Genomic DNA, 27,038 nt, shown 5'->3' with positions numbered 1-27,038 from the left:
CTGTTCGTGGTATTTTGTTAAAGTGTCCTTTTGAAAGTTTTGGGGTTCAAAATCGCCATCTTTGTGTGATTGGGCCCCCGGGTCCCAGAGCAGGCATCTCCCGTACAAAACGTGAACGGTGGCAGCATGCTGCGTGATGGACGTGGCCGCATCAAGGCAAACCCGTACTACTTACTATTTCATTTCAGTTCAGTCTCCAGTGCGGACGATGTTGGTGTGCTTTTACGAGTGGACCAGACAAACTTGACTTTTCGACTATTTGCATTGCGGTTGAATTGGTAAAAGGTGTAGTGACCGGACTGGCTGTGATGATTGCAAATGACTGAATACTCTGGTCCATTTATAAGAGGAGAAGCGTCTTCTTCATTCCAGACGACTAAGGAAAGATCAGCTGCAGTTTAGGTGAGACAAAGTTTTGTGTTCTCAGACTGATGTAGTTTTATCGTGAACTCTGTCGGTCGAACACTCAAAATTGCTGGTTATTATGTAAAGCTTTCAATGTTGCTCTTTTTCGCTGCTGGAATTCTATAGCTCCTAATTTAGGTTCGCCACGTTTTCATATTTACTTTTTACCGAGTTTAAAGCAGGGAAAATCAGAAGGGCACTTCAACATTTGTTTCAGGAGGGAGCCCCATCATTATGTTGAAGGTAAATATCCAAAGACCTTAAAAAGTTTCTTTACTTCATATGCGAAAATAAAGAAGAAAAAATTGTCCAACATTTGAAATAGTTACTTTTATAGCTTCCGAGTTACAGTTTGGGACTACAAATTTTACGAATATCTATCTTCTGCCCCTATCAAAACAGAAAGTTTTTAAAAGCTTGAAAGACGTATTACAACATCTCGAAAATATACCATATTTGAAATGATCATGGAAATTCTTTTATTTATGTTATTTTCGATCATCTGTATTTTTTTCCTACAGAATTTGAATTCCTTATTAATTCTGAGACCCGTAATTTTGATTGGTAATATTTTGATCATAATTTCAGTGCATCAACGAAGAGAAATTAAAAAGCAACAGTGCATACTTCAAATTCTGTCACTTGTAACAAGCTCCCGTTCTTTCGTTCAACAATCAAACATTTTGACGCCTTGACCATAAATTGAAAAGGTTGTGTTGACAGATTTACCGCGAGGAATTCCTCACCATCCTAATACAAATCCTTCGTGGTCCATTCAACTCTAATCTTTTTATGATGTGAGAATGGGCACCGACCCCATATTTTAAATCCTTATTGGGTAGGTAAGCCCTTATTAGACTTAGTGTCACTAGGAAGTCACTTCGCTCTGTAGATGGGGCCGGTGTTGATAAGTTTATTACCCCACAACAACAGATGTGTGAGTGTCAGGTTGTAACTTGTTAACTTTGCAGAAATGTCGTTTTAAATTATTTTATCACCGGTCACCAACTGTTGTAGTTGGTGGGATGGGCAGTTATAATTTATGACTCGGGTTTTTTTTAAGATTTTACCCTCCATAAATATTGGTAGTTTTGCTGTCATAAATTTTCCATATTTTTTCGACACGAATAATGGTAGTAGTATATATACTTGTACAGGTTTAGGGCTAGAAGGTAAGACAAAGAATTCAATGTAAGACTGTGATCTAGTAGTAGTACTGCTTGAAGAGTTTATATCGTCATCATATTACACAAAACATCACTCTTCATTGAATGAATTCAACTCAGTTATTGTACAATGAATGGTTCAATCTCAAACTAAAATATTCATTGTTATTTCCCCAAGAATTCTTCTCTTTTTGGGATGAGAGTCTGGTATGAATGGAGTTTTATATGTATCTTTGTTATCCCCCCACTATTAGAAGTCATGAACGGTTGAATCATGCCATATATCAATTTCTAGGGTGAGAGTTGAGTCATGGGGTTTTCACGACTTTTCGCACCCTAATATAAAATTGGGCGACATCCATTTGGATATTTTGATGCATTTGATTGTTCGTTAACCAAATACAAAATATTCACAAATTCCCTACCTGTGAATTCCTAAAAAAAAGATAAAATGAGGATGATGTAGATGTAGATAACTAGTTATTTGCTGAGCATCTCCCTTACAGTGTGCGCTCACAGTCGCGGTGGTTAGATGGCTTTTGGCATACCTATTCAAGACGTTTATTCATTAAAATTAGCAGTATTTTATATCTGTATCTAATTCAGTACAAGGACAGAATGAACTCTTGATGGATGAATTTTTGTAGACTGATTTGAAGCCTAAAGCTCAGTTTACACTTAACACTAATGAAACGTTCATTCAGTAGTGGGCAATAATATGTTCTCTCAACCCTTGAATAATTTTTTGACCTTGCATATGAAGCATTCGAGCATGAGTAGAAATACATCGACAGATGAACGTTGACCCCAAAAAGAACCAACAAAACGAAAGGAATTCAGAAAGAGAAAACGTCCGATAAATCCATAAGGGCAATTAGGCAGAGAACTCGTTCCATTTTTACCTAAATGCCACTTTATAAGATATCCCGGGCCCAGTCTCAAAGAGTGAAACGCTTTATTTTAATTGCATTCATAAGAGTACATCTCTGACCTCTGGAATTAATCGAAATGCTAATTGTGCCACACATCGCTTCTCATATATGTATACATGTATACATTTATCGGTTCTATTAGTTCAGGTTCCGGCGAAACGACTCTAGACGGAGCATATTTATGGGGCGGTTTTTCAAAAGGATACCATTGTCGATTTCAGCCTGACATGCAACCAGAAAAAAATCGAGACCGCCAAGGAGATGTATTAATTATAGGATTCAGGGAATTATACGATCAGATTACAGAGACAATGACTCGAAGTTCGTAGAAACTGTCTACTAGATTTCTTTTAGAAACGTAGTATGAGCCCCCCTCTCCTTCATATGATATCTAGAATCAAATCAAATCAAGAAAAAGGAGTTAAATGAGATATTATGACGTGGGTCTACTTAGAATGGGTGTACTTCAATTTGCCAGTCCAAAATAGTTTTGTGCCTCGAACAAAAGGTAAAAAAATGAACGTAGGTATACAATTAAAATGATTATTTCAAGGTTATCTCTCATCATCATTGCCTTCTTCTGATTCTAGAATCATGATTTATGTCCAGGATGTATGGATAGAATTAGAATACGTATACTTCATTCACTTTTATTTTAGCAGTCGGTTGTCCATGGAAATTTGACACATTTCACTCTGTATAGTACGAAAATGTGAGGTTATGAAGCTTGTCAAAACATTTTTGGGTTTTAAATCAACGCTATGTTGCCCGTTCTATGTAAAAGTTTCTGTTATTACGTATTTTATCACAATGTCGAATCTCTTCGGAAAATATGTGACGAACATAATTGAAGTTTATACAAACTGATTGAAGGCATACCAGATCCAGTTATTTGCATGGAAAATACAAGAGAATAGTATAATATCATAATATTCACTAGCTTGAGGAGAGTTAATGTTCGTTATCTTCTTTGGCTTACATCATTTGTAGATTTCAAAAATATTAACCCGGAGATGAAATGCATATGATGCAGTGGTTGGAAATGGGTATCTCCCGAAGGAATTATAAGGAAATATAAATAAAAGGAATTGAAGGAAGTTTCAAATTAAGATGAACTTTACCTTTGAACAAAAATTTCACATGAATAAACAAGTAACAAGGCAACTTGCGCGTATTTGTGGCTATTCATCTTAAAACGTTGATGTAATAATAATAATTAGGTATTTATTAGTACCTTAAGACATTTACATTGTATAAGACAAGTGAAATGAAAAATAGAAAAATCCTTTTTGGGGAACTTATTCTCCGATGACATTTATCGAAAATCCTGTAGTAAACTTTTCGCATTAATTCACTCAAACAAAAAATTCTCAAATGCCACCACTTTTTTGGGTCTCCCAATAGAAGGAAATTCTTTGTCATCCTCGTCATTCACAATCTTTCTGATTGTTAAAATATCCAGCTGAAATATAAGTCGTTTAGATTCAGATTAAACATTATATAAATTCTCTTTCATTTAATATATTCGCTACCGTCTGACGTATTGTGGATTTTAGAATATCAGGGTATAACTATTGGAATGACCGGACCTGAATTCTAAATAGCACTTCCTGAAACCCTGTCTCTTTTTTCAATCACTTTCGGCATTTTCGTAATAAAAATTGATATAGGTTGTGGCAACGGCGTTATGACATTAACGACATATCATGAGTGCCAACCTAACTTCGTTCTCGTTACAAAAACTTGAGAAAATTATTTCATGGCCAACCGACTGCTAAAATAAATTTGAATGAAGTATATATCCCTATAGTTTGGATTGTATGGGTGAACTTTATTTGTGTTAAGAAAGGTCATAAATATGTACAAATATGTAGAGTGAATTGAATGTGATATTCTTTAAGCGGGAATTTTCATTGAGGGAGTATTTTCCGCCAATTAGTAAATGTTCACGCAGACTTATAGGATTAGAATAAACAGTTATCACTGGTTAGCTGTATAGTTCAATTTATAAGGAATAAATAAATCCTTTGGCCTCAAATAGAACCTATCACCTATCTGGAACGCTTCCCAATCTCTTGTGCTTAAACATTTTTCTGTAGCTCTTCGATTTTACATCAAATTGACATCGAAATTTCCAACAGATTACAAAAATTTCACGAAATGAACAATGAAGAATCTTAAGAAATAACTTAGATTATGGAATGTGAATCTAACAATATTCCAGATGTTTTTGAAGACTGAGGCTAGGTTTTGCTAATATCCTCGAAGAGCAGTTGATTTTTGGCATTTCACAGGTGCCAGGTGCCAAAAAATATCATACAGAGGACCCACACTATTTTTTGGCAACCTCAATCTCCATTTTCCACCCCAAAACCTTCGCCAATATCAAGTCCCCAGCATTACACGTTACAGCTCTATAGGACTAATGCACAAAACCGATTTTCCAGGATTGCAATGCTTAAATCCCTCTCGGAAAAGTGCCTGGACCGTATCGCTTTCTATTTCAATTCTCCGGCCACAAACCGTCCAATAGCCACAGCTTTCCAGTCCTTGTTTCCATTCAATTCCATTACGATTTGCCATCGCTACATTGCATCTCCATTTGGGCTGTTTAGTTTATTTCGCTAATGATATTGACGAGATATATTCGCGAAGTTGTTCATGAGAATCGATACCCCTTCGTCAACGAAGCTTTCGATTGAAGTTTTCTCATAAAAACACTGCAATTTTTTTTTATTCTCATCGAATTTTTCATAGATGGAACTGCTTCAAAAAACTGTTTGTTTTTATCTGGAGTCAACCCTAGAATAGCTGTATCAATCAGGGAAAGCTCAAAATAAAAGTATATAGAAGACCCACTCTATTTTTCGACAATACACCCTGTATATCTGACATCAGAGCTTTAACATCCGTTGTCGTATACTCCCAACCTCATTCGTAGATCTTCCTCTCAGATTGTACCTCTGAGAATAATGTGAAACGAATTTAAGATTAATCAGCACCGAACTTCCTGCTTCACACGAAGATTTATTTTTATACCAACCATAACGGAATCCCAGTTCGCGTCATACTGTCAAAAAGCTGACAACGACCGTAATTTCCAAGACGTGGAACTATTAATATCAACGCCCGAAGTTTAGAGCCATCGCAGATGCAGATGTGATATTGCAAACTTCCAAAATTATGCGAAAATATGGAAATATCTTCTGATATTGTAAGTTTCGTAGGTGTAGGAGGCCATGGCAGATTTATAAGAACAAATTCGGTAATCCTTCATCGCTTATGAAGACGTAAACAAGGTAATATTCATCAGCACAGATTGATTCAATAGTTTCAGATTAGTGAATACACAGAAATAGGTTGTTCTCTACCTGGGAGTCGCTTGTTTTTTTATTTTTCCCTCAATTTCTTCAGTTTCTTCGTTTCTTCTGTAAACAGGGATCACCAAAAAAACGGTGAAACTTTAAAATCTACAGATCTGATTGAGTTGGAAAACTTGGGCTTGGCTCTAACGTTCTAGTGGTACAAAATTTGAGCAAACTAATATGGATGATTGGCACGATTATCAATGGGAACTATTCCATTGTTAAGAGGCTTCCTCGAAACCGTTCAAGAACGAAGATAAACGCAATCGCTCATGGTCTAACAAATCCGCTACCCAACGTGTTAATGATTCGTCTAATGAAGTGTGTTCATATCTTAACAAGTGAGCACTTGGATATATCCTACACACTAAGTAGCACATGCAGATAATTCAGCTATAAATGTTCCCAGTAATCGGATACTCGAGTTGTTGAGTACCTACGTGAATGAAACAAGTCTCTTATGGGAAAATTTGCTGCAGTGACACTGTTCTATCAAGATTTCATTGGAATATAGAAATATTCGAAGATGTAGATTATACATGTATGAGATTTAGTCTGTTAGTATCGGTATTTCTGCTATCTGCATTTCATCGAACAACTGTATTGTTCTGTTCTGGAGCGTATGATCATTTTTAGGAAATTTCACTGGGGTTCTCACATCGCGACCTTTGACCTCTTGCTTTCGAAACAACGGATCGATCAGGCCTTGTGCGTTTGTTGCTTTCTGTTGCGAAGATACCTGAATGAAATGTTTCATTAACCTAAAGGTATTTCTGGATTGATTAAATATATATCTTCGTAGCCTCCACCTACAACTTAATATAGTTGAGAACATCATCAAAATGTTACATCATTTGAACAAATGTTTCAAAAAGCATGATGTTACGGACATCAATCTCAAGTCCCAGTTGAAAGCTGTCCTTAAACGTCAAATTTCTTGTTCTTATTAAAATCTAATCCTTGCCGACGTGCTTTTTTAAACGTTCCATCATTTCCTTATTCGTCTTTCTTCATACTCGGGTCATAACTCATGTTTGACTATACATATAAGTCGCTAGTTAGCTCGATGCCAACGATCTATCAAATTGGGCGTCTGCGAATTTTAATAATATGTTTAATGAAACGTGATGGAAAAGCCATCATTGTCTTGAGTTATGTCTCTTTTTTAGGACGACTCAATTATGATTCAGAATTAAGTTATGAGAAATGAGAATGTAAACAGAGTCGTAATGAATTGAATTTATATCCTAGTAGAGATTTCGGACAGGAGGCGTTTTCAATGGATAATGACATACAGGATTGGGATGAAGGATGTTTCTTGACTTTAGAAAGAGAAATCTCCTGTTTAATGTACGAGGATGTATTGATATCTAGTTAGCCTAGACCAGTTCCATGCATAAAAAAAATATTGCGTTGCCATAGCAACGAACAATAACTCATTAGTGTCAGTGTGAAGTTTGAGGTCAAAAAAGTAAACCAGATTTACGCAATAAATTAAAAGAAAAAAGATGTCCACCGAAATTGTGAAAATCGAAAAATTGGAGTATCGAGCCATCACCAAGTACATGTATTTAAAACGGTTAAGAGGTAAGCAGATTTATTAAGATATGCTTAATACCCTTGGTGATCAATGTCCTTCGTATGCGACCGTGAAAAATTGGACTGCAAGCTTCAAAAGAGGTAAATTTTCTATTGAAGAAGATGACCGATCGGGAAGGCCAGTTTCTGTGTCAGTCCACGAAAATATCGATGCAGTTCATGACATGATTTTATCAGAGCGTCGAATTGGGCTAAAACGGATATCTGAAGAACTGAATATTTCATACGAACGCGTTCATCATATAGTTCACGAGAATTTTGACATGAGAAAATTTGCTGCAAAATGGATCTCCAAATTTTTGAATGTTGACCAAAAGCGTGCCAGGGTAGAAGCATCGCGTTCGATCTGTGCTCGATTTGAAACCGAATTGTTACTATGGATGAGACTTGGGTACATTTCTACGATACAGAAACAAAGCGACAATCGATGGAATTGGGACACTCTGGTTCTCCAAGACCTAAGAAGTTTCTTGTCCAAAAATCTGCTGGACAAGTTCTTGCTTCAGTTTTTTGGGATTGCCATGGAGTAATCATGATTGATTTTTTGGATAAGGATGGAACAATAACCGGATATTACTATTCGACATTACTGACCACTCTGCGGGAAAAAATTAAAGAGAAAAGACGCGGAAAGCTATCCAAAAGTGTTTTGTTTTTGCAGGACAACGCCCCTGCACACAAATCTCATGTTGCCATGCAAAAAATTCGTGTTTTAGGATTTGAATTACTAGAACAGCCCCCTTATTCACCAGATTTGGCTTCATCCGATTATCATCTCTTTCCTCAACTGTAAAAAGTTTAAAAAGTCGTAAATTTTCTTCCAACGAGGAGGTTATAAAAGCTGTGGAGGTCTGGTTTGCAGAGCAAGAAGAAACATTTTTTTTGAAAGGTCTAGAGACGTTGCAGATTCGCTGTAATAAATGTATCCAATTAAAAGGAGAACATGACATTGAAATTTTGTTTGGTTCTATAGTAGGCTCGTATTCCACAAAACAATGATTCTCCTTTAAATAACCTTCTCAATATATTTATTTTTTTCAGGACGGAGATACTCGTGAGATACTGGATGGCTTAGCGATATCCCAAACGAAAGACATGAGACGTAGTAAATCATCCTGACCCTACGTAAGTTCTAATGTCTGATAACAGGTTATCAGAGGCGCCTTCTAAACACAAACTCACTATGACCCCAAAACATCGATAAACGACCAAATCGAAAACCGTCAACAAAAAATCTAGTCATAAAAGCGGAGATAACGAGAAGCCAAACAAACAGCCATTCATTGATGATTTATTCCGATACCTGTGATCAGTTATGCGTATCATTAGTTTGTTATGTTCGCTGTTCCTAACGATGGTGCACAGTGCACAGCAGAAACGTGGGGTGTTGGGGGCTTATGGACCGAGACAGCAGAAACCCAACATCGTGCTGATACTGACGGACGATCAGGACGTGGAGCTGGGGAGTTTGAATTTTATGCCGAAGACCCTTAAAGCCGTCAAGTATCAAGGGGCAGAGTTTAGACACGCCTACGTCACGACTCCGATGTGTTGTCCGTCCAGATCGTCAATGTTGACAGGGATGTATGTGCATAATCATAACGTCTACACCAACAACGACAACTGCTCGAGCACCACCTGGCAAACGACATACGAGACGAGGTCTTTCGCTACTTACCTGAGCAACGCAGGGTACAGAACAGGTGAGTTAAAGTACCTACATTTGAACCCCAACCTTTTAGATACGTTGACATCTGGGTCAATGCTAGTGCTCATAACAAAAATGCCCCTCTTAAAGCCTCAATCTTCTTCAATCGATTTTTTGCACATACTACTTCTAACAAGTTCATACCAACGTGAAAAAGACAAACTTTGGCAGGTATACTCCATTCACTTTTATTTTAGCACTCGGTTGGCCATTTCACTCTGTATGGTACGAAAATGTGGGGTTATGACGCTTGCCAAAACATTTTTCGGTTTTAAATCAACGCTATGTTGCCCGTTCTACGTAAAAGTTTCTGTTATTACGTATTTTATCACAATGTCGAATCTCTTCGGAAAATATGTGACGAACATAATTGTAGTTTATACAAACTGATTGAAGGCATACCAAATCCAGTTATTTGCATGGAAAATACAAGAGATCAGTATAATATCATAATATGCACTAGCTTGAGGAGAGTTTATGTCCGTTATCGTCTTTGGCTAAAGTTTGAATACGTTACATCAGTAGTAGATTTCAAAAATATTAACCCGAAGATGAAATGCATATGTTGCAGTGGTTGGGAATGGGTATCTCCCGAAGGAATTAACAGATTATTACAAGAATGTTAAATTCTTCAACAAAAATCATCTTGCATCAATATGAGTAAAAGGCATTAAAGGAAGTTTCAAGTCAAGATGAACTTCACCTTTGAAAAGAAATTTCACATGAATAAACAATTAACAGGACAACTGGCGCGTATTTGTGGCTGTTCATCTTAATACATTGATATAATAATAATAATTAGGTATTTATTGGTACCTTAAGACATTTAGAATGTATAGGACAAGTCAAATGAAAAAGAGAAAAATCTATTTTCGGGAACTTATTCTACGATGACATTCATCGAAAATCCTGTAGTAAACTTTTCGCATTAATTCACTGAAATATAAAATTCTCAAATGCCACCACATTTTTGGGTCTCCCAATAGAAGGAAATTCTTTGTCATCCTCTTCATTCACAATCTTTCTGATTGTGGAAATATTAAGCTGAAATATAAATCGTTTAGATTCAGATGAAACATTATATAAATTGTCTTATATTGAATATGTTCGCTACCGTCTGACGTATTGTGGATTTTAGAATATCATAGGATATAACTATTTGAATGAGCGGACCTGAATTCTAAATAGCATTTCATGAAACCCTGTCTCTTTTTTCAATCACTTTCGGCATTTTCGTAATAAAAATTGATATAAGTTGTGGCTACGGCGTTATGACATTAACGACATTTCATGGAGTGCCAACCTTACTCCGTTCTAGTTACAAAAACTTGAGAAAATCATTTCATGGCCAACCGACTGCTAAAATAAATGTGAATGCAGTATAGCTACCACTTGACCTGACCTCCTTTTCTCCTCTAAGATGGATGCTAACCTGCGTCAAGGTATGACAACACATGCAAGAATCCAGGATGAAAATATGTCAAAAAATAAGATTTAACTTTTCTCGGCATTTACAGAAAAAGCACTTGTCCAGTCCAGTGAGGACTCTTTGCACGGTTCCCAATTGAGGTTGTGTGTTCCCACACACTTGTAGAGTTTATTAGTTATTTAACACGGTTTCTGTTTAAACTTGTGCCTAATTAACGTCGCGACAACTGGGGAGCGTGGAGTAGGTAGGAAGCGAGCTTCAAACGTAGAAAAGCCATAAAAAGGGAGATAAATCATGCAAGAGCCCACACGAATTTAAGTCCATGTCGACAAAGGGTTTCTATCATATTTTAATATGTTAATACGTACAAATTGCCGTGGTCTCGTCTACATTCCGTGTCGTTTTAATGGACATATTATCACTTTATTGAAGATGACATTTCTATTGTACTATTTTGAATTCTAACAGAGGACAGATGCGCTATAGCATTCTTGTTCTATAAGAAGACACATGTCTAGGGCTCATTGTAACCGTGGGCCGCTAATGGGCGATCATTATCATTTCAACTAGACCCTTCGAAAGTGTTTTGTCGCTATAAAATATTCATGAAATGCCAGCTTCCTCTGGCTTTATGGGTATATTCTCGAAAAGTATTTATATGTGACATGTGGTTGGTGAAGAACATGATGTATAGCGACAGGATGCAAATTGATGGTAAACGATGCGAAGGCAAGAAGTTCCTGGCTACGCAACTTTCGCGAAATTCAATAAAAAAGGTTAATATTGATTTTTTTCTAGGTACGAGTGATTTATAATCAATTACTGTATGATGGTTAGAATGATCCATCGTTTAAACTTCATTATTTTCAATAATAATGAGAGATATACCTGTCAAACTCAATTATAAACCAACAATAAAATATCATTATACTTTATGAATTTAGATCGGTCAATGAATATTCTACCTGGTACTTGAGTGCAGGTTCAAATGATGTACCTGTATTTGGAGAAGACAAACAGTCATAAACCTTTTTTTTAATTTCCATTCGACGTCTAGTTAAATTGCCATGTTTTCTCGATGTAATTTTTCGACTCCACCTGGTCGATGGTTTTCACAGTTGGACAGAGGTGGAGAGCAAAATAAGTAACAGAGCCCGAGGTGTGTGGGCTCAACATTATACAACACCGAAGCTGAATAACAAATTATACATTAACGTGAAGATTCACGACGTAATAGATATCAGAGATGACAGGATTGGTATCGTCTATCAATTAACAATTAAATCTCGGAATATAAATGATCAGATGTTGACGACAGAGATTGCTCAATTAATTGGGTGTTTGGATCAAGGTATCTATACAAAAATATGAGTAGTTTCTTGAGAATGCAACTAACTTGAGAGTCAAGCTCCAGTTTTCTGTCGGAAGTTGATTGGTAACGGACAAGAAATTATCGGAATTCGAGAACGGATGATGAATCATAAAAATTGTATGTGATACCAAAAGGCAGGTGAAAGATATCAGGCCTCGAGGAAAGACCATAAATCATTTCCTAGAATTCTTGGTCGAGCATTTCCGTCTAGCGATTGAAGCAGACAATGTACATTTTTGAGGTTTGACAGATGGGATAACTCTCAATAACTTGGGTATTTCGAAGAAGATGAAGTAATCACTTGTCACAAAGTAGGCCGATCTATACTTTGATATTCTCTTCTTAAACCAAGATAATTTATCTTGTTATCTTTCTCCTTCAGTCGATTCTTTGAAATGTTCTTCAGATAAGCTATTTCTTTTTAATATTACTAGTTAATCTCATTCGCGATCTTCCATTACTGAATCTCAAATCACAAAAGTGCTACAAAAGTAGCTATTAACCTTATCCTGCTTTGGATTTTTCCAAAATTCCGTTCTGCCGCTATAAATTGAGATCAAACCATTGAGATAATATGGAAGAATGTACAGGAAGCTGTAAGTAAGCAAATAAAAAATTGTATAAAAGACCTACAATATTTTTTGACAAGGAATCACCCCTCCTTCAATTTTTTCTCAACTATTCATCGACACACCGTAAAATAATAGATCTAATGAATAGTTGTTGGTATTTCTGAGTGGATAAAACCCATATGCCATCGCTTCAGAGAGAATTATCAGTTTCCCAATGCTCAACTGTGGGAACTTGGATGGAATCAAGCAAGTACGTGAAGTTCTCGATCGTATTGGGCAAGCCTTGAGAATTCCATACTAGTGAATGGGAATGTTGAGAATTTTACGAAAGTTCGCACAGATATAAACGGCAATTTATTTTTTTTTTTCGTTTCGTTTGTTTGTTCAGCGTGTGGAATCTGCTCTTTATTGCAAGTTAATGTTTGAAGATACAAACTTCATGGTCGATTGCGAAAATGGCTAGCTTTGAGATTCAGCGATGAATTCCTCATGCAGAAATGGGAAATAATATGTTTCTCGTTATTTATTCATAGTCCGTTGATTTATAGGTTCTGTTTGTTAATTTTCAGGTTATTTCGGAAAGTATTTGAACAAATACAACGGTTCCTACATACCACCTGGATGGAGAGAATGGGGTGGGCTCATTATGAACTCCAAGTATTATAATTACTCCATCAATATGAACGGGAAGAAAATCAAGCATGGATTCGACTATTCCAAAGTGAGTCAATACTTGTAACCAATTTCAGCAATAATTTGAACACGAAAATCATGTTTCACTTGAGAAACTGGGGTAATTGATAACTTTATTCAAAAACTGATTGCAAAATTTTCTTCAGAAAGAAGAACTCTTCTAATACAAGCATATAATTTTTTGTAAATCCACTCCTTTCTCCTTGCATATTTTATGAAGGTTTACTGAAACCTTTGGTTGGATAGACCTACCGCAGAGCCTTAAGTGTGTTAATAATGATCTTATTCAACAATCTCCTTCGTGCAGGAAATATTACACCCATAAACATACAGACAGAAGTGAGCACTGAGTCAACAGCTTGTTGCATGTATTGAGCTAAAAATGACCATCGTTTAAGACTTAATGAAATATAGAATTAAAACGAGAACACTTGTGGATCTTGATGAATTCGATAAATGTACATGTTGATCCCAAATAATTTATCATAATATGTTCCACTTGACTATGCACGAATAAAAATTGAAGCACCCAGTATATTACGAAGAGAAAGTATACCAGATGATTAGAATATAGCTATTTTCAATATATTTGCGAATTTTGATCAATCAAGTTGAAAACAAGCGTTGATGTTCAAAATCCACTTCACCAACAATCTGCGCTGTGTTTGGCCATTGTAGACTTTAATTCTTGTGTCAATTGAACTTTGTGAGCATAACTAAGGCGATGTTTGGTGAATATTCGTTGTAAAAAGCGTCTTTCACCTACACTGCTTCTATAGCATTCATGTTGAGCAGTGTATTTTAGATTTTCTCGCCCTACGTGATGTAGCATTAGGGCCAGAATGAACATACGCCAGTTTACAAATAACATTCCGTCGGTTATTAACCACACGTTCATTTCACAGGATTACTACCCGGATCTGATAGCCAACGATTCGATCGCCTTCCTGAGGCAGTCTAAAAAAAACAGTGCCCATAAACCAGTAATGCTGACCATGTCTTTTCCGTCGCCACACGGTCCAGAGGATTCAGCGCCCCAGTATTCGGACCTGTTCTTCAACGTAACTAGTCATCAGTAAGTGTATTAGTGTATTTATTGTGAATATGAGACGGTAACTGCGATATTATCCCCTCAGCTAGACCTACATAATGATACATGAAACTCGCTTCTAATGATCGTAAATTTGAAGCGATGTAGTAAGTGAGGTATTTTGGAGATGAGAATTCAGGCTAGATATACTCCATTCACATTTATTTTAGCGGTCAGTTGGCCATGAAATAATTTTCTCAAGTTTTTGTAACTAGAACGGAGTAAGGTTGGCACTCATGAAATGTCGTTGAAGTCATAACGCCGTTGCCACAACTTATATCAATGTTTATTAAGAAAATGCCGAAAGTGATTGAAAAAAGAGACAGGGTTTCAGGAAGTGCTTTTAAGAATTCAGGTCCGCTCATTCAAATAGTTATATCCTGATATTCTAAAATCCACAATACGTCAGACGGTAGCGAACATATTCAATGTAAGAGAATTTTGTATAATGTTTCATCTGAATCTAAACAACTTATATTTCGGCTGATTATTTCAACAATCAGAAAGATTGGGAATGAAGAGGATGACAAAGAATTTCCTTCTATTGGGAGATCCAAAAAAGTGGTGGCATTTGAGAATTTTATGTTTGAGTGAATTAATGCGAAAAGTTTACTACAGGATTTTCGATGAATGTCATCGTAGAATAAGTTATCGAAAATTGATTTTTCTATTTTTCATTTGGCTTGTCCTATACATTGTAAATCTCTTAAGGTACCAATAAATACCTAATTATTATTATTATATCAATGTATTAAGATGAACAGCCACAAATACGCGCCAGTTGTCCTGTTGATTGTTTATTCATGTGAAATTTTTGTTCAAAGGTGAAGTTCATCTTGACTTGAAACTTCCTTTAATTCCTTTTACTTATATTGATGCAAGATGATTTTTGTTGAAGAATTCAACATTCTTGTAATTATCTGTTGATTCCTTCGGGAGATACCCATTCCCAACCACTGCATCATATGAATTTCATCTTCGGGTTAATATTTTTGAAATCTACAACTGATGTAACGTATTCAAACTTTAGCCAAAGAAGATAACGAACATAAACTCTCCTCAAGCTAGTGCATATAATGATATTATACTGATCTCTTGTATTTTCCATGCAAATAACTGGATTTGGTATGCCTTCAATCAGTTTGTATAAACTTCAATTATGTTCGTCACATATTTTCCGAAGAGATTCGACATTGTGATAAAATACGTAATAACAGAAACTTTTACGTAGAACGGGCAACATAGCGTTGATTTAAAACCCAATAATGTTTTGACGAGCGTTATAACTCCACATTTCCGTACTATACAGAGCGGAATGTGTCAAATTTCCATTCCAGCAACCGAGTGCTAAAATAAAAGTGAATGGAGTATAGTTTGAGAGACGTTTGAGTTAAAAGTAACGCATCATAATATTAATATCTTTGAACTTCGGATTCCATTTTCAATTTCTCCAGTTGGATTTTCGAGCTCGACAAGTCTCACCATTTCAATCCCGCCAACAAAAGACCTTCTGCGACCTGCATCTCAACCCGAGGAGATTGAACGAATTCGAGGAATTATTGAAAGATGGAAAAGCTGCCCTTTCCCACAAAACCCAGACCTCAGAGCTCCTTTGATCCCCGTTCCTGTATATATTATTTAGACAGAAGTCGGCCGGAGAATTAATCCGAAACGACTGGGAAAAAATTCCGAAGCTTGAGAGTGTTTTTTCAATATCGCTCAAGATGAATTCCGCATAATATAAGTGGATCCCCGGTTGGTGGATGAATAAATAAGGATTCAAAGTGGAACTTAGTCTTCCCCGAAAAGCACCGATGTTGATTAATGGCGGTTGTGAATATTTCAGCCGGTCTAAACCCCCAAATAGCATCTCGAAATATCCAAGTCGCTTTTATATTCGACATAAATGGAAAATACGTTTCAGGAAATAACCTAGTTACTTCTCTGATCGATATAGTTAATGCAGGTCGGGTGTCATTAGCTTTCAGTCTGGAGTTCTCGAAATTAAACCCAATAGTTTTGATTGATTATTTCAAATTATACCCTTTCTGTTTCAAATTTTAGATCTCAGAAAACGCTGCATACCAATCATTTCCAAATTTCTTCAAATATTCCAACATTAACTGCGTTTTCTAAATGAAAATTTAAAGTAAAAGGGGGATCTTTTTGTTCCATTCAAGAACGTTACTTGAGAGTTTCTTCGTTGGGACAACGGTTTGCAACCGCTCGCCTCCTTCCATTCAGCTTGAGCAAACTCATGAGGTGCAAATTAGCACTCAGACAATAAGAAATCGCCTCAGAGAATATGATTTAAGGCCTCGTGTCGCGGCAAGAGGCCCAGCTCTTACCCCAGCCCATCGAAGGGCGCGTTTGGATTTTGCGAGAGAGCATATCCATTGGGAAGAGGCCGATTGGGAGAGAGTTCTCTTCACAGATGAGTCTAGATTCTGCCTCTACCATTGTGATCGACGTTCCCTTGTATACAGACGTCCACATGAAAGATATGCTCAGTGCAATTTTCTGAATACTACTGGTTTCGGGGGAGGATCGATTATGGTATGGGGTGGAATATCTTTGACTGCTCGCACAGACCTAGTGGTCGTTGATAATGGAGCTATGAATGCTGATAAGTATATAAGGAGCATTCTTGAAGAGCATGTAGTGCCATTTGCCCCATACATTGGTGAAAATTTCATTTTTATGGACGATAATGCCAGATCCCGTCGTGCGCGCATCGTTCAGGAGTACCTTGAAGAGGTTGAAGTCTCTCGAATGGAATGGCCAGCAAGGAGTCCAGATCTCAATCCGATTGAGCAGGTTTGGGACAACCTCCCTACTCTTAATGACTTAGGAATCCAACTCGGAGAAATCTGGGAAGGATTAGATCAGAACATTTTAAGATCACTCATTTTTAGTATGAACCGTCGTTGCCGAGCTGTAATTAACGCAAGGGATGGAAATACCAAGTATTAAATCACTTATCAGCATTTCAGTATTTTGAAAATTGTTCATTTCCCTTCTTTCACATAAAATTCGGTGAAATCCTGAATTTTCCTTCCATTTAATGTGTCTTGTTTCGTTCAAAACCCTCCCGAGAGAACATAAAAAATAAGTTATAAAATCAATGTACAGTTAACTTTCATTAAAATTGAGATTTTCAGAATGTGCGTTAATTTTTTTGCGCAGTGTATTTGATTGGAATGGTGAAAATTCGAATTTCAGGAATGACAAACGATGGTGTTAATTTTTATGGTTTATAAGCTCGAGGTTTTGTATTTCATCCGTAATTGACGTCGAATGCTTTTACCAACCGGATCACCGGAAGACATCTCAGCGTAGGGGAAGAATCACTGTCTAGGGGAGCATTTTCCGGATAATCTTCCGCGGAACCTAACAAAGCCAGAGCATTTCCATGAGCGTATAATCTTGCATGTCAGGAACTGAAAATTACCCGAGGAGTTAGTCTGCCTCGCATGTCTAGTATCGCTATTTTCAGTTCGCTATTCAACGGAAACCCGCTCTGACTTGATAAAATTTAATTATGGCGGCGTTTTATCTAATGGGGCAGGAATAGAATTGAAGCGTTGTTCGGAATTCTCAACGGGACGCTTCAAAGAATCGATCGATCCATTGACAGGTCAATCGGGGAGTGAAATAATCCGAACAGCGCAGAAATATCATCATTTCTCATTGAAGTAAGCGAGACGCCTTCAGTAGTTTTCTAGAAATTGGCCACGAAACAATCTTTATTAAATAAACTCATATAGTTTTTACCAGTATTTGTTAAAATTCTGTAAAAAACACACCAAATCAATTGAATTCCAAATCTTTTTTCCACAAATTCTCATTTTAGCATTCCTTCCTACGATTACGCGCCAAATCCAGACAAGCAGTGGATACTCCAAGTCACCAACAAGATGAAGCCGATCCACAAGCAGTTCACGGATCTGCTGATGACCAAACGGCTTCAAACGCTCCAGTCGGTGGATGCTGCGGTGCAAAGGGTGGTCGAGGAGCTCGAACTGCTTGGTGAACTGCAGAATACGTACATCATTTACACGTCCGACCACGGTTATCACCTGGGTCAGTTTGGACTCATCAAGGTGAGGGATATTTGTCGAGTTTCCCCCAGAATATTGTCTCATCCACCTTTTTTTCCAGGGGAAGAGTTTCCCATTCGAATTTGACGTTAGGGTGCCCTTCCTTATAAGAGGACCTGGGATAGATCATGGGGCTGTGATAGATGAAATCGTGCTGAACATCGATTTGGCTCCAACGTTTCTAGATATAGCAGGGGTGGACACGCCACCACATATGGACGGACGTTCGATACTACCTCTCCTGTTGAGCAGTAAGAGGAAGAAGTTGAAATGGCCGGACACTTTTCTGATTGAAAGGTAAATACGAGGATATATTGAAAAAACCTTAGCCTGCTATAGAACCAAACAAAATTTCAATGTCGAAATTACTCAATATATTCTCCTCTTTTGGATAAATTTATTACAGCGAACCTGCAACGTCTCTAGACCTTTCAAAAAAAAATGTTTTTTGTTGCTCTGCAAACCAGACCTCCACAGCTTTTATTACCTCCTCGTTGGAAGAAAATTTACGACCTTTTAAAGTTTTTTTTTCAGTTGAGGAAAGAGATGATAGTCGGATTGAGCCAAATCTGGGGGTGTTTTAGTAATTCAAACCCTCAATCACGATTTTTTGCATGGCAACATGAGATTTGTGTGCGGGGGCGTTGTCCTGCAAAAACAAAACACCTTTGGATAGCTTTCCGCGTCTTTTCTCTTTAATTTTTCCCGTAGAGTGGTCAGTAATGTAGAATAGTAAACTCCGGTTATTGTTCTACCCTTATCCCAAAAATCAATCATGATTACTCCATGGAAATCCCAAAAACCTGAAGCAGGAACTTTTCCAGCAGTTTTTTTGACACGAAAAAGGGTCTTGGAGAACCAGAGTGTCGCCATTCCATCGATTGTTGCTTCGTTTCTGGATCGCAGAAATGTTCCCAAGTCTCATCCATGGTAACAAATCGGTTTAAGAAGTCTACATCGTTTTCAAATCGAGCGCAGATCGAAAGCGATGCTTCTACCCTTGCGCGCTTTTGGTCGACATTCAAACATCGAAAACGTCAAAGAAAAAGAACTAATCTCTTGTTGTCCAGTTCAGGTCGTCGTGAAACGCCCTTCCTGGATGCGAAACTCAGGAAGTTGGCCGCAAGGGAACAGCAGCTCACCCTCAGAAGCAGCACGAGCACCACCCCCATGACCGAAGTTTACGAAACGACGACCACTGTTATGTTGAGCAACGATTCTTCTTCCGAGGTACCGGAAACGAAACTTTATGGGTCTGAGGAAGCTACGGACGACGAGGGAGGAGAGGTTGATCATGAAGACGACCTTCCCGATTTGAACGAGGACATGCGCAAGATGAGGGAGCTTGAGACTGAGATACAGGAGGAGGAGATCACTAATCAGGATAAACCGCCTCTGAAACGTAAGTATTATCAATTGTTTTCACGAAATGAACTTAAAATTGACCAAATAGGCTAAAATCGAGCTTGGAATTAGTCACATATAAAAACGACCGGAAGTGGTCCAGCACCGGTGTTGTTCATCTACTTTCGTAGACTTTGCCTGACGTCGAGAATTAAATTTATCGTGACCCAAATATTTCTGGGGATATTAAACTTAGTTTTTCGCGGATTCTAAATATTTTTCTTCCATGAGCTTGATTTTTTTTTCTCCGGTTCGAAATACATATTACAAAATTATTTTTTGGGGATCGAGAAAAACACTGCGCGAAAAAACTAACGCACATTCTGAAAATCTCAATTTTATTGAAAGTTAACTCTACGTTGACTTTATAACTTATTTTTTATGTTCTCTCGGGAAGGTTTTGAACGAAACAAGACACATTAAATGGAAGAAAAATTCAGGATTTCACCGAATCTTATGTGAAAGAAGAGAAATGAACAATTTTCAAAATACTGAAATGCTGATAAGTGATTTAATACTTGGTATTTCCACCCCTTGCGTTAATTACAGCTCGGCAACGACGGTTCATACTCAAAATGAGTGATCTTAAAATGTTCTGATCTAATCCTTCCCAGATTTCTCCGAGTTGGATTCCTAAGTCATTAAGAGTAGCTGGATGATTTTCTGAACTTCTCAGCCTTCTATTGAGGTTGTCCCAAACCTGCTCAATCAGATTGAGATCTGGACTTCTTGCTGGCCATTCCATTCGAGAGACTTTAACTTCTTCAAGGTAGTCCTGAACGATGGGGTCTGGCATTATCGTCCATAAAAATGAAATTTTCACCAATGTATGGGGCAAATGGCACTACATGCTCTTCAAGAATGTTCCTAATATACTTATCAGCAATCGTAGCTCCATTATCAACGACCACTAGGTCTGTGCGAGCAGTCAAAGATATTCCACCCCATACCATAATCGATCCTCCCCCGAAACCAGTAGAATTCAGGAAATTGCACTGAGCATATCTTTCATGTGGACGTCTGTATACAAGGGAACGTCGATCACAATGGTAGAGGCAGAATCTAGACTTATGTGTGAAGAGAACTCGTTCCCAATCGGCCTCTTCCCAATGGATATGCTCTCTCGCAAAATCCAAACGCGCCCTTCGATGGGCTGGGGTAAGAGCTGGGCCTCTTGCCGCGACACGAGTCCTGAAATCATATTCTCTGAGGCGATTTCTTATTGTCTGAGTGCTAATTTGCACCTCATGAGTTTGCTCAAGCTGAATTTGAAGGAGGCGAGCGGTTGCAAACCGTTGTCTCAACGAAGAAACTCTCAAGTAACGTTCTTGAATGGCAGTTGTTACCCATGGTCTACCCTGTCCTGGTCTTCGGACATTCATACCTGTCTCCCTGAATCGCTGCAACATTCTGGACACACTTGTATGGGAAACTCCAATCCAAACCTTTCTGCAATTCTTGTGTATGTCCACCCTTCTTCTCGCAAAACGCTCATCAAATTCGATATGCAAAATTTCCAGCCAATATACTGAAACCAAGGTGTAGATATCCCTGCATTTCAGACAGTGCCGAAATAACCATAAACTCCACACATAAAACCCCCGACTTCATACTCGCCCTAAAACTCCCGTATATATTCAACTTACCCCATCCAACCCAAAGACTAAGACGTAAAAATAACCCGTTGGAATGTCCGCTCGAAAGCGGGTGAATTTAAATTCACCCCGGTAATCCCGCCGTTACCCCTTATTTATAGACATAACGAAACATAAGCCGTTCGAACTGGAATCGCAGAGATTTTGGGGTTTGGTGGTATCAAGCCTGTCCCGCCGCTGCTAATTATTATTGTCTGGAAAGGTGCCTCCGTGGCTTTGCAACTTTCTGAGTGATCACGAGCCCGGATATATCCACGCCAATGAGATTTACATAAGTTTCCACTGGTGTTGTCTGCAATTCAAAAGACAGTTTAAGAGTAAAGAACAACATTCTAAACCCAATAGGATGAAAATCGTGAGAGAAAATTAAGAATTCTACGTTTTTATACAGAATATATCGTTACCTCACACGGAATGTTCATTTCCCACGTCTTACCCGTGGGAAATGGCCTCATTCCCTACTTGTCATAAAATGAACTATTGTAGAATCGCTCATAGTTTTCCCTAATCGATCTTTCTTTCGCAGGAGACAATATGCAGCTAGACAACAGGGTTCTGCCCGGTTTCATCCCGTTGTACAGCAAATTCGAACGGCTGGTGAGGGAATGCTCGCAGCCGAACATGCAAAAACCGTGCACTTCGAACCAGAAATGGTTCTGCGTGTACGATAACGGGAGGTGGAGGAAACACAAGTGCAAATCTATTGTTTTGAATTCGAGGGCGGTCCCCGACAATAAATATCGAAAGTGCGCTTGTTTCACCCCGAACGGTCTGGTCTACAAAAAAGTTCCGGTGAGTATTGAGTGGTTTCCGATAATGACGGGTTATGCAGTTTGGATTCGTCAGCATTACGTCCCTCTTCTCGTTTTGAGTTCTTGGGTTATATAGAGCGATTTTCTGAAACGCTGGAGTTCTGTCTCGTCTTTTTCCATTACTGGAATAGGAACAGAGGCGGACTAAGGTAACTGAGGCCCTAGGTGCAGGGTAATTTTGTGGCCCCTACTTCGTAGAAAGTGTAAGAAATGGGAAATCAGGGCCGTCCCTAGGGTATAAAAGTGGCAGACGAGATTACATGAAATTTTTTTATTGTTTGATCTTTATCGACCCGGGTTATTTTTTTGCCTGATTCGAGGTCCTAGATTACGAATATACAATTAGATTTTTCCTAAGATCAGTATTTTAGGAAATACATCACTTTTAGTGGAAAATTCTGAAGAAATTTGTCAACTTTGAAGAGCTATAGCTGCCAGAAAAAAATCACTGGAGATATGCTGATTTTTTCAGTGATAGATTGATTCTTTGCGAATAGAAATATTCTACTTTCATTCTCCTACCGCGACCAGTTTAGATTTTATGATTTTTTCCGCGAAGGTCCAAAATTTCGAATTTTCCATCCACCATAACTTGAAAACTGATCCTTTCAGCGAAATTTTGTTAACATATTCTTAATCTACGCCCTCGATTTAGTAAATACTCCAATTTTGATGGAAATCGGAGAGATCGAAAATTTTTCAAATTTTCCATACATATGCATGGAAAAATTGCGATTTTTAGAAAAAAATTTTTGGTCTCCGATCGGAACCAAATCTATACTGTCGACTAATTCGAGGGCGTAGATGACGAATATGCAAACAGATATTTTTTTTAAAATTTATTTTTCAAGTTATGGTCGATGAAAAATTGGAAATTTTGGACCTTCGCGGAAAAAATCATAAAATCGAAACTTTTCGCGGTAGATGGATGAAAATTGGAATTTTCTATTCGCAAAGGATCAATCTATCATAAAAAAAAATCAGCATATGTCTTCTTCTCTTTTTCTGTCTGGTACAGCTCCTCAAAGTTGACCATTTTTTTTGAAATTTTCCACTTAAAGTGATTTATTTCCTAAAGTACTCATCCTTTAAAAAATCTAATTGCATATTCGTAATCTACGATCTCGAATAAGTCAATAAAATGACCCGGGTCGATATATTTTGTACTATTTAACCTAACTTAGGGAAGGATGAAATAAAGTGAATGCCTAATATTAATATTTATTGATCCATTGAGGCGATACAGTTTAGGGCAAGTCAATTTTAACAAGCAAAAAATGAAAAGATTAAAAAATTAAGCAATCTTACAATATCTACAATTTTCTGCCCTAAAAGGGTGAACTTTCATATTCCTCTAGATATACAATAATTAGGCACAACCACAATATATATCTTTTGTGTTGAATATCGATAAGAAATCTCATCAATTTACGTCCTAAAGGTATCCCTACGGAGGGAAAGACCTTTAATTATAACCCCTAACAAACCTGTACATTAACATCATCAAAATTCCATCACAATTTGGCAGGGACAGAGGTAATTCATTACCAAAGAAAATGTATAACGCCTACAAGCTACAGGATTAAGGCAGGTAGATAACAAACGAAATTAATACAGATACATAACACCAGCTGATTAAAATCAACAAATTACGATCTAAATCGAACCATAGCCAAACACCATCACCCAAAGTATTGACCTATTGAATGTCAGCAGTCGCTACGGTGAATGAATACACCCTAGCGCCATCTGTTAAGAAACAAGGCTCAACTCAATTCAATTTCCTAATTCTCAGAATGAAGATGGCAGTATTTGTTTAGACTCTCAGATTCCAGATCAACCCGGCGGTTTGTGTTAGTCTAGTAACCTCGTTCAGACTAAACATCACCGAATCAATTCTCCATTCCAGATAGAAAACATCCCAAGGAGAAAAAGCATCTCCAGGACCAAGCGAGACGTTGACCTGGATGAAATATTCTTCACCGAACTGGAAGAATCCACCGACGATTCAAGAAATAAAAGGAATGCCCTGGAACGCGTCGACGACAAGATGAAAAACCTACGTGGACAACTCAACGATCTTCAGGTAGGCTCCCGACCCTAACCCTCTCTTGGAATCACGCGATGTCTAACTTTATTCCAGTACGTGAATACCTCAGCCATCGACGAACAGATGCGTTCCAGGAATCTGGAAACGAACCTCATCGGCGATTCGATATCGGGCTGCAGAATATTGGGCAGGGGAAATGTTAACTGTTCGAATCTGGTCTACCAGAACAGGAGGGTGTGGCAGAAGTCGAGACACGAGGTCAACAACGAGATACAGGAGCTGAAGGAGAAGCTGGAACAACTTAAGGAGATCCGGAGACACCTCAAACATTACAGACCGGAGGATCACGATGGCGTCGATACAGATCTGTTGGAACCTACCACCAATCTGCTGCCCAAGGTCAACAGGAGGAAGCATCACAAGAAGACGAATGAGATGGGGAGGTATCATAGACCGACTACCCCGAGAGTAGTCACGGTGGAAAATGTTACCGATAGTCCTGCAGTGAGGAACGATACGGTCGAAGAGGAGGATGAGAACGACAACGCAACTGAATTCGTGAAGCCCAACAAGCCAAAGCATCAAAAACACATACCAATAATCGACGAGGTAAGCCACAGATCTATCTGCCACCAAATAATAAATTGATGGTGATATTCATGAAGCCCTAATATCAATTATAACCATCTATAAGTTTTTTCCTTGAACCCATTCTTCTTCTTCCAGAGAACATCGGAAGAAATCCCTTATCCACCTAGCAACTGTCACTGCGAAAGCCTGGATTTCGATTCCGAAGATTCCTCTAGCGTGGAAGATGTCAGAAGTAGCAGGAGGAAACTAGACGAGGAAAAGATGAGGAGACGTGCAAGGAAACAGAGGAAGAAGGAGAGCTTGGACAAGCAGTGTTCCTCCGAGAGGATGAACTGTTTCCACCACGACAACGACCACTGGAAGACCGTCCCTTTGTGGACCAACGGTCCCTTCTGTTTCTGCATGAACTCCAACAATAATACGTATTCATGCGTGAGGACCATCAACGTTACACACAATTTTCTGTATTGCGAGTTCACCACCGGACTGGTGACTTTCTACAACTTGCGGATAGGTATGTAGATCGACAATTTATTCAGTTTTTCAGTTGTTATGGTGCATGGGGTTCGAGCCCCGCCCTTGGAGGAACTTTTTCCTGATTTCGATAATATATCTCCATGTTAATTTTATTTTCAGTTTCAAAATGGAGTGTTGGGCCTATTTAAAATTATTTTAATTTGACTTTGTTCCCTACAGATCCATTTGAGCTTCAGAATCGTATAGATCAGCTCAAACCGGAGGAGAAATCGTTTCTGCACGATCAGTTGAGAGATTTGGTGAGATGCAAGGGGAAATCTTGTACAGTAAACCAAAGTGCGTTGTATAATAACAGACTTCGTGAAAATATCCCACATAGGAGATTGGAGAATGGCTTCCATAGGTACAAGAAGAGAAAACCCTTTCCAGATCATCCAAGAGGAGGTACGTTGGATTTGATAGATTATAAATACGATCAAAATTGTATTCAAGCAGTGAAAGTTCTTCAAAAATTTTTTTCAAACACTATTCTAGTGAAAATTTTATAGAATTAACCTTGGCACAGTTTATGTCTTCATTATAATTTTTTTCAACAGGATATCTCTCTCACAATGGAAGCTACCAAGCGAGACATTTCATGAAGCTAGTGAATCGAAGCAATTCCAGTCATATCGAGAATAGGAGGCTCATATCAAACACAACGAAGAGAAAAAGGAAACATTTAGCTGAAAGGCTGTAGATTAGTTTAGCATATTTAATTTAAACAATTATTTATATTTATATATCGTGCAAATAAGTTATTGGTCCACAAATCGCTTCAAAAGTAGAAGAAAAATGTAAACTTGTGTCCATCGAATAAAAGAGGAATTGATTAGTTTTCTTTCTTTATTTCCTACTCCTGTGAAATCCAATATTTTCGACATTGTAATTGCTGAAAATAATCATCTAATTTTATCAATGAAACAGAGCACCCCTCGGGCGCAGCCACCATTCTCTCACCCCAGTCACCCCGTTAATTTTGCCAATCAGACCGTAATATAAGGGTGAGCAAAATAAACGAAGATAAAACAACCGAGTTCCACGATTTATATTGGGGGAAGTTCAAATAAGATGCCTTGTGAGACGCCACTGTAATCAATAATTTCATTCATAGAATCTAATAAGTCTATGATTGAATGAGCATGCCAAATTAGAACCAAAAAACCTACGATGTTTTTGAGCAATTCATGAAAACCCTGCTTTGTTTCTAAAGATATTGTCATTGACAACCTGTATCTCGAAAGAGAAGAGAGTTAGCCCCCATGGGAGTAAAAAAAGCGATCCTGAATGTTCGACGGTTTCACCCTGAATTAGTACTTCTATTCTTTCCATGGGCGTAGACACAAAGGGGCCAGGGTGGACACTCGTTAATCCCCTCACCCCAGATACTGAAATCGACTAAATTTCCGAGTAATCAAGTATAAAACTACAATGAGCTCCCCAGGCCCCCTTCAAAAAGAAAATTTCAGGCAACGCCACTGATTCTTTCGATCCCTTCCATCGTCGTTTGTGACACACAAAGCGGAGGAGGTGTAACGTCGGTTGCGGACCGTGCAAAACTCTGGCAGGCATGTTAAAA

General features: G+C 38.1%; 1 protein-coding gene across 1 annotated transcript; it reads left to right on the top strand.

Moving 5' to 3' along the window:
- The first annotated feature begins 188 nt into the window (after nt 1-188).
- LOC123310709 (extracellular sulfatase SULF-1 homolog) lies at nt 189-26,294 on the top strand. The gene is made up of 13 exons (XM_044894328.1): nt 189-402; nt 8,509-9,170; nt 13,118-13,269; nt 14,147-14,316; nt 18,185-18,434; nt 18,493-18,728; nt 19,502-19,833; nt 22,017-22,282; nt 24,212-24,388; nt 24,446-24,961; nt 25,079-25,457; nt 25,640-25,864; nt 26,017-26,294. Exons 2-13 carry the CDS (start codon nt 8,783-8,785, stop codon nt 26,157-26,159), a joined length of 3,234 nt encoding a protein of 1,077 aa, XP_044750263.1. The 5' UTR covers nt 189-402; nt 8,509-8,782; the 3' UTR covers nt 26,160-26,294.
- The last annotated feature ends 744 nt before the right edge of the window (nt 26,295-27,038 follow it).

The sequence above is a fragment of the Coccinella septempunctata genome, chromosome 4, assembly GCF_907165205.1.
Source record: "Coccinella septempunctata chromosome 4, icCocSept1.1, whole genome shotgun sequence".
Lineage (NCBI taxonomy): Eukaryota > Metazoa > Arthropoda > Insecta > Coleoptera > Coccinellidae > Coccinella > Coccinella septempunctata.
The sequence above is the reverse complement of the archived record's forward strand: the minus strand, read 5'-3'. Positions and strand labels throughout refer to the sequence as shown.